Source organism: Acinonyx jubatus, chromosome D3 (assembly GCF_027475565.1).
Source record: "Acinonyx jubatus isolate Ajub_Pintada_27869175 chromosome D3, VMU_Ajub_asm_v1.0, whole genome shotgun sequence".
Classification (NCBI taxonomy): Eukaryota; Metazoa; Chordata; class Mammalia; order Carnivora; family Felidae; genus Acinonyx; species Acinonyx jubatus.
Genome location: NC_069392.1, coordinates 1,542,072 through 1,556,598, shown reverse-complemented (window position 1 = coordinate 1,556,598; position 14,527 = coordinate 1,542,072). Strand labels below are relative to the sequence as shown.

The 14,527-nt window shown below is 61.3% G+C and overlaps 1 protein-coding gene across 5 annotated transcripts in view; it reads left to right on the top strand.

Moving 5' to 3' along the window:
- ADGRD1 (adhesion G protein-coupled receptor D1) overlaps window positions 1-7,431 on the top strand; it is a 124,212-nt gene extending 116,781 nt beyond the window's left edge. For all 5 annotated transcript variants that reach the window (XM_027044286.2, XM_027044287.2, XM_053206590.1 and 2 more), the window contains 4 exons: window positions 1,502-1,628; window positions 2,921-2,962; window positions 4,103-4,195; window positions 5,388-7,431. In XM_027044286.2, the coding sequence (XP_026900087.1) occupies window positions 1,502-1,628; window positions 2,921-2,962; window positions 4,103-4,195; window positions 5,388-5,483 (358 nt within the window). In that variant the 3' untranslated portion in view covers window positions 5,484-7,431. The remainder of the gene's footprint in view (window positions 1-1,501; window positions 1,629-2,920; window positions 2,963-4,102; window positions 4,196-5,387) is intronic.
- Window positions 7,432-14,527: the final 7,096 nt, after the last annotated feature.

The window sequence follows — 14,527 nt, the reverse complement described above, 5'->3', positions numbered from 1 at the left end:
GCTCCACCCCAAGGGTGAGAGGCCACCTGCGGGGGCGAAGGAGGAAGATCGCGGGTTCCGTCCTGCCTCGGCCCTGCCAGCAGCCCCCAGCTCTCCCGTCTGTAAAGGGCTGTCGCACGGAGGGAACTCCTCTGGGTGCAGCTGCCCAAGGTGCTCCCGGGCTGGTCCGTCTGCAGGAGGAGCAGGTGTCTCTGGGGAGGGACTCCACCCCCCCTGCTCCTGCTCCTTCTGCACGTGACGAGGGGACCCCGACAGCCCCGGCCCAGTTAACAAGAGGCCTCAGGGAGCTTCAACTGGACGTATTCTCCCCAAGATCTTCTGTTTTGATGTTTCAATTTTTAAGAAAAAGCCAGCACGTTTTGAGACCCATTTCTCACAGCCACTCCTCTCACATACGGGTTTTCCAGGATCTGAAGATGAAGCTTAAGTGGTCCGTGATGGTTTGTTCCCAGATTCGAGGGTTTTAACTGCAGTGACCTTAAGAAAACTTGTGGCTGCGGCTTCCCCGGCAGCTGACCTGTGTGAACCGTCCTTGGCCTTCAGGGTTTGTGGCCGGGAGCTGCCAGGGCAGGGATCTCGGGCATCCGACCGGGAGGCTCAGTGTGGCCGTGTCGCACCTCCTCCCGGAGCTGCTGGACGCGTGTGAGGCACCTGTGCCTGCTCGTGCGTTTGTCCGTCACTCACTCACTCACTCGTTCAGTCAGGGGTCACGTCCCGAGAGCCCACCGGGCCCTGGTGCGGTGCCACGCTCTGGGGTCGCGGGGATGAGGCCCCAGCCCAGCTGTGGGGGAGCTCGCGGTCTAGCGAGGAAGCGGACGTGTGGTCACCGTGCCCAGTTACGAGGGGCAGGCAGCCGCCGAACTGAGCGCACAGCTCACGTCTGTCTCCGGGCTGCCCGCTGAGGCCCTGGGACAGAAGCCCTGGTGTGCAAAGCTGGCTGTTTCAGAGGTCGGGGAGACAGTGTGCTATGCCAGGACATCTTGGGGTCAGACGTTGGTCCGGCTGGCGCTCGGTGGGCACTGACTCCGTGCCAGCTCCGCCCCGGGCTTGCAGACGCGGGAGGGACCGCGTGCCTTCATCACGGAGCCCACCTTCCGAGAAGGAGCCTGCGAGGCTGATGCGGGGCGTGCCTCCCACCCCGCTGGGTCCGCCCGGCCGGGGCCTGGCGCTGCGCTCTCCGCCGTGGGTGCCCGGGATCGGCGTTCCCATCGGATCGGGGTGGTCAGCGAGGGTGCCCAGAGGGCGCGCCGGCTGCCGGGTGCAGAGTGCCGGCTGCAGGGGAACCGTAGGGGAGCTGCCGGCTGGGTGGGGACCCCGTCTCGGGTCCCGAGCGGTCAGCTCCTCACCCAAGATTACCCACCGGGCGGAGCCCAGGCCTGGCCCCCAGCAGGGCCGTGTCCGCTCCCGCTCAGAGGCCTCCGGTCGAGAGGCCGGTCCCTTAGACCCACCGTCACCTACCCGCCCCCGCCAGAGTGGCCGCGTCCACCCACTTGTCTCTTAGGTTGACGGCCAAAGCTGTGGCCGTGCTGCTGCCCATCCTGGGAACCTCGTGGGTCTTCGGCGTGCTCGCTGTCAACAGCCAGGCCGTGGTCTTCCAGTACGCGTTTGCGGTCCTCAACTCCCTGCAGGTGAGAGCCTGCGGACTCCGGGGGGAGGCCGGCCGCCGCGCGCGCAGATGGGCGCGGCAGGCCGCCACCGGGGCGGGAGGGAGACCCCCTCTCTGTTCTTGCCTCACCCCCCGGGGGCCCACGGCGTGAGCCTGCCCCACGGCCGGGCGCAGAGGCGTCGATGGGGTGCACGCCAGGCGCCCAGCACACGGGGCCTGCGGGGTCGCCACCCAGTTCATCCCGCTGGTGGCTGGGCCTGGCGAGAGGCACACTCAGGCCTGAGAGGGAAGACGGCAGCCTGCGGGCAGCTCTGGAAAGGGGGCCGGGCGTGGGGAGGCGGCGGCGGCGTGTATCTCGGGTCTGGGTTCACACGTGTCCCCCGCGTGGACGGGCAGGGAAGGGTCAGCAGCCTGGAAACCCGAGGCTTAGGGTGCTCAGACCTGCGTCCCCAGACACACAGCCCCCCCCCCCCCCCGAGGAAGGGTGGAAATGGGTGCCCACCGCCACCCACAGCCCACACGGTCGAGCCGAAGGCTGGATCCTGGCAGCCGCGAGCACGGCCCACCGGCCCTCGCTGTGCAGTCACACCGCGTCCGGGTCTTCCTGACCGGGGACCGCCTCTCACGGACGAGCGTCAGGCTTCTAATTTGTAACAGGCTTCCACCCATCGTCTCCCTGTGGTTGTTCACAGAAGAACGTGACCGTTGGTTTTGCTGGCTGTAGCCCTTACACGCCCTGGGTCCTGGGCCACCTCCCTCCGCTCTGGATCCCGGCTTCCTCCCCCATTCAACGAGAACGGGCCCCTCTAACGGGGCTGCTTCAGCGCTGAATGAGATGACTCGTGTGAGGGGTCGCCTAGCGCTGGACACGTAGCAGCTGTCTCCGGGGCTTGGGGGACATCCTCATTCTCGTGCCTGTTTCGTTGTTACCATCGTGCTGAGATGAGGACACCAGGGCTCAGTTTAAGGAATTGTCTGATGTCCATGCCGTTGTCCTTTCCCAGCATTTCTGCTCTTTCCCGGGTCCACCCTGTCTGGGAATCCACCTCTGTAGACGCCTTCGCCCAAACAGCGTGGCCGTCGCGCTGGTGCCCGCCTCTAGGTTAGATTTCAGGGTGGGACCCGGGATGCCCCTCCATCCTCGGGGGCTCCAAACCGTAGTGTCAGGATTGGCACACAGCTCACCTACAGGCTTCCTGGCACTGAGCCGTGCCAGGACCTCTCCAGAGCCCATGTGGCCTTGGGAGGAAGCCCTGGAAAGTGCCACGATAAAACGCAAGGGCCCTAATCCTGTGTTCTCCCCTTCCTCCCCAGGGGTTTTTCATCTTCCTTTTCCATTGTCTCCTGAATTCAGAGGTATGTCTACTCTACTTCCTGATGATACGAAGCAGGCTATTCATTTCTGAAAGGGCACGGGGCGCAGGAACCGTCTTGCCCCGTCAGGCCGGTGTCTGGGAACGTAACCCTGGATAGGCTTTGGTAGGGGCGACAAGTTGTGTGCAGTGGGGCTGCTTTCCGTCAGCCCTTCTCTCAACTTCTGGCTGCTGAGCAACACTCAGCGTCCCCCTCCTGGCGTCAGGAGGGCCCTGCTGGCTCTGCGGAGGGCAGGGGGGAGGGATGGGGACGGTGGAGGCAGCCGAACTGTACGCCCTGGACCTGCTCGCTGCTGCCTGGCACGTCAGGGACAGTAAGATGCAGGTGGCCTCCCAACAGTCCTCCCCGAACGCATCTGGGGTGTAAGAAGGAGGCCTCGAGACCACGGGGTTTGGGGGGACTGTGTCACAGGCCCTCCACAGGCCCTGGGGCAGCTGGGGTGGGCTCGTTCTCAGTACGGTGTGGGCGTTGCACCTGCCGTGCACTTGGCCTCGGGGAGGGGAGAGGCTCCAGGCCTTGTCCCTCAGGATCCGTACTTGTACTAGGCAGAGTTCCCACCCCACCTGGGTGCTCTGCAGAGGGTCCGTTTGTACAGGGCTGGGTCAGGCAGCGAGGGAGGGGAGGTGGGGGAGGGGCGGAGGGGTCGCTGAGGATGATGGTGACCGGTGGGGGAGGGCTCACATGATTGCCAAGACCAGGGAGCAGCCCGGCAGAGCCCGAAACTGTGGTCCAGCAGGTGAGAAGGCCACGTGCAGCCTACCCTGCGTCTGTTGGCTTTTCATCTCCATTGTTCCTGCTGCCGTCACACTCTGCCCCCTCCACCGCTCCTTGTTGAGTGTGTCCCGTGCCCCGTGCAGAACCGTGACGAGGCTGGCAGGGGCCAGGCCGGATCCAGCTCTCTCCCTGTGCGGCCCTGGCACGGTGATGGGGACAAGGTCCGCACCTGCCAGATGAGGCAGTGAGTCTGGACCTGATGCTTCCAGACCCTGCCCGTGCCCTGCAGCTGGTGTCCCGGGGCTCTCTTTCGGCACGAATTCCTAGGGACCTCTGAGAAAGATCTGTTACTGTTGCTGTTCCCACCACTGAAATTGCTCCTAACCAATCCGCTGTCTGCCTTCGAAGGTGAGGGCCGCCTTCAAGCACAAAACCAAGGTCTGGACCCTGACGAGTAGCTCCAACCGCAACACTAACGCGAAGCCCTTCAGCTCTGACATCGTAAGTGCCACGCGGCGTCCCGTCTGCGCCCCCGCTTCTCGCTTGGATCCTGTCCCGAGCACCTGCACCCCTACCACGTGGACCCGCAGGCGCTCGTCTGCTGCGCTGTCCCTGTTACCTGGAAAGCCGAGGCGGCTTCCGGCTGCGCTGAGCTCACCAGGCCTCTGCCCTCGCGGGCCTCCGAGACCCAGAGCCCCCGGCGCGCCTCTCGTCCCTTCCCCGAGCCTGTTCTCGGCAGGGCCACGTCGTGCAGGTGGCTGCCCATGTGGGTCGTGGCGGCGAGGCCCGGGCACCGGCGGTTCTTGCTCAGCCTGCTCACACCTGACGTGGCCTGCAGGCTGCGTGGGCTCTGGGTGACGTGATGCCCACAGCGGGGTCCTCCGTCCTGGTAGTGTCACGCGACCTTCTCTCCTGCCCGTTTCCCCGGGGGCAGTGCTTCTGTGTTGCGTCAGGAGGATGGAAGGATCAGCTGACCAGGAGGCGGGCCCCGGGCATTCTGCTGGTGTCCCAGGGAGGCAGGACGGTCACCAGGCACAGCCCAGCCATCAGGGGTCTCCTTCCTCTGCAGATGCCCAGGAACTGGGGTCTTGGCTCTCGGGGCTCTTGACAACTGGGCTCCTTTGCCTCCCGCGGAGATGCAGGCAGGGCCACCGGGCGCCTGGGGCACATGTCGGGCGTTCTCGTGGCGCCACCACCTCCGAGCTGAGCTCAGGGGTCCCGTCCTCGGGAAGAGCCTCCCAGGTGGTGCGGAGTAATGGCACCCCCGGTGTGGTGTTGCGCTGCCTCCGTCTGCACCGTTTTGCTTATTTGTGCGAGCGTGACGTTGTCTGCCTCCCACGGGGTGCACACCCCCGGGAACAAGGACCTGGTTGGCTCTGCTCACTGCCGTGACCCCGCAGCCTCCGGCAGCAACGAGGTGTGCTTGGTAAACGCACGTGGAGAGTGCAGGGCCGGTCGGGCGCGTGGCAGAGGGCGCACGCCAGCCCCCAGGCGCGGGACCGAGGAGCCTGGGCGGAAGGCAGAGAGCAGTGTGGCCTCGGAGTTCAGGGTCCTCTTCCTCGGGGAGCATGGGGGCCCGGCGGGTTCAAGGGGAGCCTCATGCGGCTTTCTAGCCCGGCGGTTCCGCGCCCGCCGGGACTGGTTTCCCATCGTGGGGCAGGGTCTTCTCAGCTCACTCCTTTGTGGTTTGCAGATGAACGGGACCCGGCCGGGCACAGTGTCCACCAGGCTCAGCCCCTGGGACAAGAGCAGCCAATCTGCACACCGTGTGGACCTGTCTACCGTGTGAGCAGGGAGGCTGCAGCTGCCATCCTGCTGCTCAGAACACACCCGCAGACGAACCACGAGAAGCCCTCTGCCTTCACCACGAGACCCTCTCCTCGCTGCTGTCTGGATGTGGGGGTCGTGGCCCCCGGGACAGGCTTCCTTGCCTCCCACCCACCCCGTGTGACAGAGCCCACCGCCGGGCCCGCAGCCCTCCCGGCTCTGGTCCTCCTGTGGCCGAGCGACTGTCCCCCGGGGCACCTGCCATGGGCGCACAGGCCCCAGGGCCTGCCACACCAGGAGGGCGGGTTAGCCTGGGAGCCACGATGGGGCCTCGGGACCAAAGGGGAGGGTCCCGCGGGGAGGCGGAAGCCCCCAGAGGGTCAGGCAGAGGCGGACGGGCCGTGTGGGCAGCGTGAGAAATGTCCTCGACCTGCTGAATCAGCTGCAACAAGCTCCGAGGAGCCAGCGCCAGCTGAGGGGGGGGCCCCTCACGCTCTGGCCGTGCCACCCCTGCCAGGCCTCTGCGGGGCCGGGGCTTTGGGCTGGGGTCTCTGGCCGCTCAGGCCCGGCCGCGGGCGAAGAGAGCCAGGTGGGCCGCTGCTGGGAATGCTCCGGTCCCTCTCAAGGTCGGCCTTGATGTGGGCCGCGCCGTGAGCACCTGAGCCTTCCCTGCGCCCGCGGCCCCCGGGAGCTGGCTGCCGGCCTGCGGTTGGCTTCCCGCGGCCCGGCTTCCCGGAGCTGCTTCCTGGTCACTCACAGACCCGTCTGTGTATAACGGGCAGACGCGGTGGAGGGTGGTGCGGTGGGTTCCGCGTTGCTGTGATGGCAACCACACCTCGCCGCCCGCACGGCCACCCGAGCCACGGACCCGGGGACGGTGGCCTGACGGTGGCCGGGTCTTCCTGTTGATGTTGCTTTGCAGACTGGGACTCGGCCCTGTAGGAGATGGGAGCGACCCTTACCCCTCCACGCGCGGGCAGGGTCCTTGACCCTAGATGTGAACCCAGACGCCACCGAATATTCGGAAGCAGGCTGTGACCATTGGCTGTGACCGTGGCGTCAGCACTAAGGGTCTGTGAGATGCGTGGGTGAGAAGTTCAAACCCGTAGCTGATACTGGAAAATCTTCCTGTAAAACTGTGACCGTGGTAGCATTAAGCCCTTCCCGCCCCGTGCGCCCACTGGGTCTCGGAGTGAATTTTCTCCATGGTTCTGTGGACCTTCTCCATCTTGGTCGGGTGCCTTCCTAATGTAACGCGCCCCCGTCACGGTGGGCGCAGCAGTCACCCACAGGCGTCTCCTGCGTGGGGAGGGGCTGCACACAGAGCCACGTGTCGACCGCAGGGAATCTTTGTTCTTCTGTCCCAGTGAGGCCCCGGGCACAGCAGCGACTCGGCACAGGGTGACAATGTCCATTACCTTCTGTGCAGCCCCTGGGGACGGGCTGGGGTGTCGACCGCCACAGAGACCCCATGTGTAGTGAGAAGTCCGAGCGTGCCCAGCCCCTGCCCAGGCTTCTCCTCATGACTCCAGAAACCAGATCGCTTGTAACTCACGGGCATCCTTGTCAGGCCCGTGAGCACCTAGAAGTGAGAACACTGTATCCTGAGGTCTACACTTGGATTTTTGTTTCTTTTGTTTCTGGTGAAGCAAATCAAGTAAGGAACTGTCTTCACTTTAGATGGATTTCTTTTGTTTTAAACTCAGCATATTCGCTCTACATAGCTAATCTATCAAGGGAAGTAATGAACAAATTTTTATTTCTAATGAAGGAAAGCAGTGCACTTTATTTATAGGCTATAGATTTCGGCTTCTGCGGTGCTTTATTATCTACACGTAATTTGGCCAAAGATAAGAAATTGGAAAGGACAGTGTGTTTAGAGTAGTTTATGGCACAGGAAAGACGATGGATGCCACTGAGGAGTGAAAATATGTTGTAATTTTTATGAAATAAAATCTTAATGTCCTTAAGATGAAGTGTAGTCCTAAGGTCTTTTGCTTGTGGGAGATGAGCGGGACTGAGTCTCATGACAAAAATCTGTAGAGAGACACGTGGGTAAAATCTTGCCCTGGGATTCACTCACCAGTTACTTATTCAGTGCCTACTGTGTACTGTGTGCCTGGCGCGTCCTAGCTCTGGGGACACTGTGGTGGATGACATCCCGGGGCTCTTGGGAGCCTCCCTCCCGAGGGTGGGCCGGGGGGACAAGCACCGGCCACGGGGCAGGGGGTGGGGGGGCAGTGGGGAGAGGATCCGTGCAGCCCCATGTAGACGTGTGCTGGGTGCGGGAGCTCCGGCCACCGCCGGCCGCCCGGCCCCACGCATTCGCTTTCCCACAGTGTTGGCAGGGATGACAGACATACCTCACTCGGTCCTACATCGTATCTGCTGCACAGCCGTTTGCTTTTAAACTTCTCAACCACCTTCCGTATCGCTGTGTCGCGTTCGTAATTACAGTTGTAATGGGTATGCATAAAACATCCAATTACATGCAGCGTTTTACCAGATCCTTGAATTATCTTAGGATTTCCACGCTTCGGTGTTCTATACGGTTTATATGCACGTGACGTTACTGTTTTGATAGACTTTCTGTCTTCGTACACTAGGTAGGTGCGTCAGTAGATGGAAACTGATGTCTTTGATGTTGTGCTTATGGCTTTTTTTTCTTACCTTGATTGTTTTCCAGGTTAAAATTTCACAGTTGGGTTTCTGTGTCAAAACGGAAATAATTCCGTGGCTCTTGAAACGGTTTTCCAGATTGTTACCAAGATAGGTACCGGGTCAGCGCTCAACACCAGTGAGAAGTTATTGATGACTCGTTTTTTTTTTTTTCAAATATTTTACCAGCAAGGTGTGTTTGTCGTCAGTATTTTTGTTGCCAGTTTAATACATGTGAATGTGTCCTAATCTGCATCTCTCTGGTCCCTGCTGAGAGCTTTGCACATGCCTTTACTTCCTTTCCCTCCTCCCGGAAGGGGGCTGATGATTGGGAACACACAGAGCGAGTAAAATCACGTATTTGCCGTGTAACTGTCTCACTTGGGTGCTGGGCGTCCCTGTCCCAGCCTCCTGTGGGGGGTGTGCCCTGTGATGGACACTGCCCCGGGCACCACAGAGGCCTCCTGCTCTCGGACTGAGCTCAGCCCGCGACCATCCTGAAAATGCCTCGCTGCTTCTTGGGGCACCGCATCCACACGGTGGGCACGCTTCCTGCTCACTCCACCTGCCCTGATAGGGAGGCAGGTGCGGTGGGTGGGCCGAGGGCCCCCCCAAGGCGGCTCCAAGGAGGCTCTCGTGGCCCCCTGGTCACACCTCCTCCCGCGGGAGCCCCAGAGGCGTCCCGCAGCGGCCTCCTCGTACTCACGCGGCTCCCGTGGAGTCCACCCCCGCAGGTCTGTATCTGGCTGGGCGCAGATCGGCCTTGACAGCATCTCCCGCCACGTTTAGGCGGTTCGGCCGTGAGGGCTGAGGTCGAGGGATGTGGGGGTGCTCCGTTCACAGCGTGGGACCGTTCCCTACTTTTAGAAAACAGTTTTGTGCGTTTTTGTCGGGGGATGGTTGACGTACAGCACCCTGTCGGCTTCAGGTGCTGATCACGAAGGTTGATGCTCGTGCACAGTGTGAAGCGGTCCCCACAAGGAGCCTGCGCTGACGTCACCAGACACGGTTGCAGATGCTGCGACGAGGTGTCAATAGCCATGCGTGAGAACACCCGCCACGCGGTCTGTTCCGCCCGGGAACGCTCCGTTTTGCGAGTGCGGGTTTGTACCCCCCGACCCCCTCACCCACTGCACTGCCCCCCGCTCCTGCCCCCAGCAGCCAGCAGTCCACTCCGCTTCTGCGCGTCGGCCTTCTATTCTCCACGTGAGGGAGATCGTGCAGCCTCTGTCTTCCTCCGCCCGACTTCCCGGCGCACGACTCCCTCCCGGCTCTCCGGGTCGTCCCAGATGCCCAGCACCCCAGTGTGTGCACCACCTTGTCTTTCTCTACTCTTCGTTGACAAGGGTTTCGTATCCTGCAGCCTTACCAGATTCCTTCGTTAGTCCTGTTTGGCGACTTTCCCGCGTACAGGGTTTTCTGTGCATGACATCACGTCATCTACACACGGAGGTGATGTCACCTCCCCTGTAGGATTTGGGTGCCTTTTATCCTCTTTTCCTGCCTGACCGAATGGCCAGGGCCCTGAGCTCCGTGCTGACGGGAGGTGGGGACAGGCTCCCTTTCTCGCCCCTGATACGCGAGGCAAAGTTTTCACCTGCTCACCCGTGGGCTCGTCACGTGAGGACTTTATTATGCTGAGAGTTTTCTTGATTGTGAGAGGACATTGACTTCTGTGCACACTGTTCCTGCAACTGTCCACAGGGCATCGGATTCTCTTCGTTCATCCTGTTGGTGCGGCGTGGCACGTTTTTTGGTGTGCATGTGTCGAACCGTCCAGGGTGGTTTTAGTGAGTTGCTCGCTGGTGTTCTGAGAATTTCTGCATCCACGTCCGTCAGGGACATCGGCCTGCAGTTTTCCTGGAGTGTCCTTGTCTGGCTTTGTTATCAGGGTAACGCTGGCCTGGTAACCGAAGGCCGGGGGTGTTCCCTGCTTTTCAGTTTGCTAGAAGAGCTTGAGAAGGGTTGGTGCTAATTTTTTTATATGCTTGCTATGCCTTCGCTCGATCCCGCAAAGCACCGGCCAAGCGCCGAGAGCCTCCCTTCTGCTCTCCCGGGGCAGCGTCACTTGCTCGGAAGCGTGTGGTTTCTCCGGGGAGCGCACAGGGAACCGGCCACGGGTGCTTGTGTGCATGGTGAGCTGTGTGGTGTTGGGGGCTCCTGGGGCGAGTCTGGGGACCACGGTCCAGCTTCCTCACAGAATCTGCAGCGTGCTCAGTGGCGACTCTGCCCTTTGGATGTGCTCTGAGAGCCCCGGCTGTGTCGTCCCGGCTGCCGCCTGCCGTCGAGTCCCGCAGCCACCTCGTACTCCGGGCGGGATGGGGAGTGCGTGTCCGGCAGTGTCCGTGCGGCTGGGGAAGCCGGCCCGCACTCACACACCCTCGTCCCCGGGAGGAATCACAGGCCAGAAGGTCCCGGGCGGCAAGCCAGGCCAGGCCAGCCGGGCCACTCTGGGGAAGGGGGTGTGAGCGACGAGAAGCTGCTGCTCCACTCTCTGCCGTCCACTTGCCGAGTGGACTCCCGTGCCTCCACGAGGGCTGTCCTCCGTGGGCGACTGTCTACAGTGGTGTCCCTTGGGCAGAGGGTGGTAGAAAACTCGGTCCGCCGTGAGGACGGTGTGTCGCCCCTCCCCCCCCCCCCCCCCCCCCCCCCCCGAGCAGATCGATGGATCACTCTTATCTTTTGTCGGTTGTACTTCTGGCGTCGGGCCGAAGAAATCTTCAACAAATCCCAGATAGAAAAGATTCCCCTGTATTTTCTTCTAAATACGTAATGGTTTGCCTTTAAATTTAAACATAGGGTCCTTTTAAAATTGAGTTTTGTATACTGTCAGAGGTTTGCATCGAGACCCGTTCTTGTCCGTGGAGACCCTCGTGGCCACCAGTGGCCCCAGCCCCATCTGTCTGGGGCGCTGTCCATTCACCATGGGGCGGTCTTCGCTCCGTCGTCCAAGGTCAGTTGACCACTGTGTTTGTGAGGTTCTAGTTACAGGATCTCGACTCCGTCCCTTCCTTCATCTGTTGGTCTGTCTTTTCCTTCCGACACTGTGCTGTCTTGACGACTGTGGTTTTGTGGTTTTGTGGTTAAGTCTAGAAATCAGGAAGTGAGTCCCCAAACGGGGGTTTTCTCTGTTGTGGCCGTTCCAGATATTTTGCCTTTCCATATAAGTTGTAGAGTCAGTCTGTCAAGATCCACAAAATAGCTCGCTGGGATACTGATTGGGCATGTGGTCAATCTATAGATCCATCCTGAACAATTGACATCTTCGTGATATTGGGTCTTTCAACACCTAACTCTGGAGTATCTCTCCGTTTATTTGCACCTTTAGAATTGCTACAATTGCATCTTTAAACGTTTGGTAGAATGCAGGCTTTCAACTTCCCATAGATATTTTAACTGATTTCTAAAGTAATTTTTCAAGCACACCGATCCTCTCCTGGGCTGTGGCTAACCTGCTGGTGAGCCCATGACAGGCACCCTTTGTTTCCCTCAAAGGGTGTTTGATTTCCAGCATTTTATGTTGGTTCTTTCTTGGAGTTCCCATCTCTCTGCTTCCATTGCCTGTCTGCTTTTGTACACTGTCTACTCTTTCCGTTACAGCTCTTAACATCGGTCACAGTTATTTAAAATTCCCTGCCTGATGATTTCATCGCCACCTGTGCAGTGCGTGAGTCTGGTTCTGGTGCTTTTTTCTTCCGTGACTTTTCGGCCCGCCCTGCCGTGTTGCTGTCATTCAAAGCTCTCCGTGTCTACCTTGGGTGTTAGGAACCAAGGTAGGCGGGACATTAGCGGGAGGGTTTGTGCCGTCCGGCCGGGAATGGGGCCGTGTTGAAAATTTGCCACGGCCGCAGATGCCCAAGGCGTTAAGTTCCTCCATGGTCCTTGTTTTGGTCTTTGCTCCAGGCCATGGACCTTCCCTGTGCGCTCCTCAGAGAGCAGCTCTCTCAGCTGTGAGCCTCGGGCACCCTCTGGACCTCTAGCCACGGTGGTACCACGTGGGGCGGGGGAACCACTCTGTAATTTTATGACACAGATTCATCTTTTACCGGGTCTGTGCCTACGATGGTAGCCCTCAGCAGTGTTCCTCCGGTGAGCAGGCACTTCCCCCTCTCTGGGGACACAGGCAGACCAGGGGGCCCGGAGAGGGGGTGAGGTGCCCGCCCCTGGAAAGGATAGAGCTCTGATACCGTCCTTGCCCCGCGGGGTAGGAACGTGATGATGACGGGGTGGGTATGACCCATGGCCCCTGGCACCCAGCAAGGCATGCTTCGGCTGCGAGGAGAAGGATTTCTCTCCTCCGGCCCCGGACCTCATGGCCTCTGGAGACGCACAGGCCTGAGGAGGGGGCACCAGCAGGCAGGCTCTCAGCGGCGGTGCCCGGGTATCTGGTCCTCCCTCCTGGGGACCTTGGTGCCACATGAACTCCCTGGAACTTGGACTTAGCTCTGGAAAGAAGGTGGAAATGAAGGCACGTGATCCCCGAGTCACCGAGTTGTCACCTGGCAGGATGGAATCTGAAACAAAGGCTCAGTTTCTCCATGTCTGTGTGTGGATGCGTCCTGGGTCCCCGACCCTTTGGTTGAATTTTATCCTGTAGAACAAGGGAGCAGTGGCGGGGACTTGAACTTTTTCTCCACACGGCAGCGCGTGGCACGGGGTCTCGGCCAGCACCGACCCTGCGCCTTCCTTCCTGGGATGGCCTTGAGTTTTGTGGATGTCCCTCTCCCATGTGACTCAGGGAAGGGTGACCCCACCCCCAGCCCAGGAATGAAACCCGATCGCCATAAAATGGGCTTTGTAGTCCGTTCTCCTTTCCAGGGACTGGTTTACACAAAGGCATGGGAGGTACCTCAGCCGGTGACAAGTGAAGGGACACTGGCCCCTGCCCAGGAAGCCTGGAACCACGGGGTGACACAGGGAGTGGCCAGACCCCAGCCCCCCAGTGACGGCGGTAGGAGGACACAGGTTGCTGGGGTCCCTGATGGCAAATGGAGCTGCTTCTGGACCGTCTTGAAGCCGCTGCTGGGAGAGAAGTTTCCTCCTCCCTCGGGCCAGAGAGTTTTCTGTTGTTCGCACCGGAGGGCCCCTGGCATCCCTGGGTGGTAGGAGGGGCCCCATGTGCCTCTGCCTCGTGTTTGGGGCTGAAAGGCTGTGAGGGCCAGCCCTGGGGGACACCGCCTGCTGCCCTCCTGTCCCCCGGCTGACGCGTGGCTCTCCCTCCCCAGCAGGCGTCCTCACGGGAGGGTTAATGAAGGAGGTTAACGGGCCTAATGGAGTCTGTCCAGATAAACGAGAGAGGGGCCTGACCCCTGCCAGCTGTGGGGCGTGGTCACGTCACTGGAGGTCCTGGGGCCCCCTCCGCTTCTATTAGGTGAACAAGCTGTGTTTGTCCGTTTGCAAACCACTCTGTCCCTCTGTTCTCCAGGTTTTCCAGATCTCCGGGTTTCCAGAGATTTCTCCTCAGTGAGCCCACTTTCTTCTCTCCCTGGGGGGTCCTCCAGACGACCCGGGCAGGCTTTCTCCCCATGTGGGGGCGGGCAGCACCGGGCCCCCAGAACGCTCACGCCTGGCCCTGCCCGGAGAACCACTGTGCCTTCCCAGCGCCCATCCTGGGACGCGGGCCGTGGCTGCCGTGGCTCTGCGTGAAGCTGCTCCCCAAGCCTGGAGGTGGCCGGGGAAGGTCGGGAGGGCGGGGTCAGATGAGGACGGCGGCCTGCCCGTCCCAGGCAGCTGGAACGTGGACGTGGGGGCTGGAGCTCACGCAGCCTGCTTCAACATAAGGAGGAGCCAGATGTTGAGAAATTCCTAGAAACAAGACAGACGAGTGTTCTTTCGCGAGTGAGAAGTCACTTCTGTCTTGCCTAGGCTCCCGTGGACTGTGGTTTCCCGCGGCTCGGGGCTGACGCTCCCCCCTGGCGGGTGCAGCCCCACCAGGACGTGTCCTGCCCCTCCCCCGCGCTGTGCTGACTGCAGACTGCACCTGCCCTGGCCTTGGCTCAGCCCCAGGCCCCTCAGGGTAGGGTGGGCTGGGGCTGGCCTCGCCGAAGATGCTAGGCCAGGGCCCAGAGTCTGCCTCTCCGAGGGGCTCCCAGGGCGTGCCGGGCTGCACCGGGGGCAGCAGGGGCTTGGAACTCACCTGCCTGCTGGGGTCCCAGCCCAGGTGTTCTCACCTCCTGTCTGCGCCCCCCGCCGCCCCCTGCCTGCGAGAACAGCCCCCAGAGAAAAGCAGTCGGCAGAGAGGGTTCTGATGTGGACGGGCCCGGCTCACGGGGAGGGCGGGCTCGGCCGTCGTCGTGGGTCCTGGAGGCCCCTCGTTACTCTTTGGTCTCGAGTGACAGAGATGTTTTACCTCCCGCTCCTGGCCGCTCCGGCCGGCTTCCTGCCGCGGCGCCGTCTCGCACCTGTAAG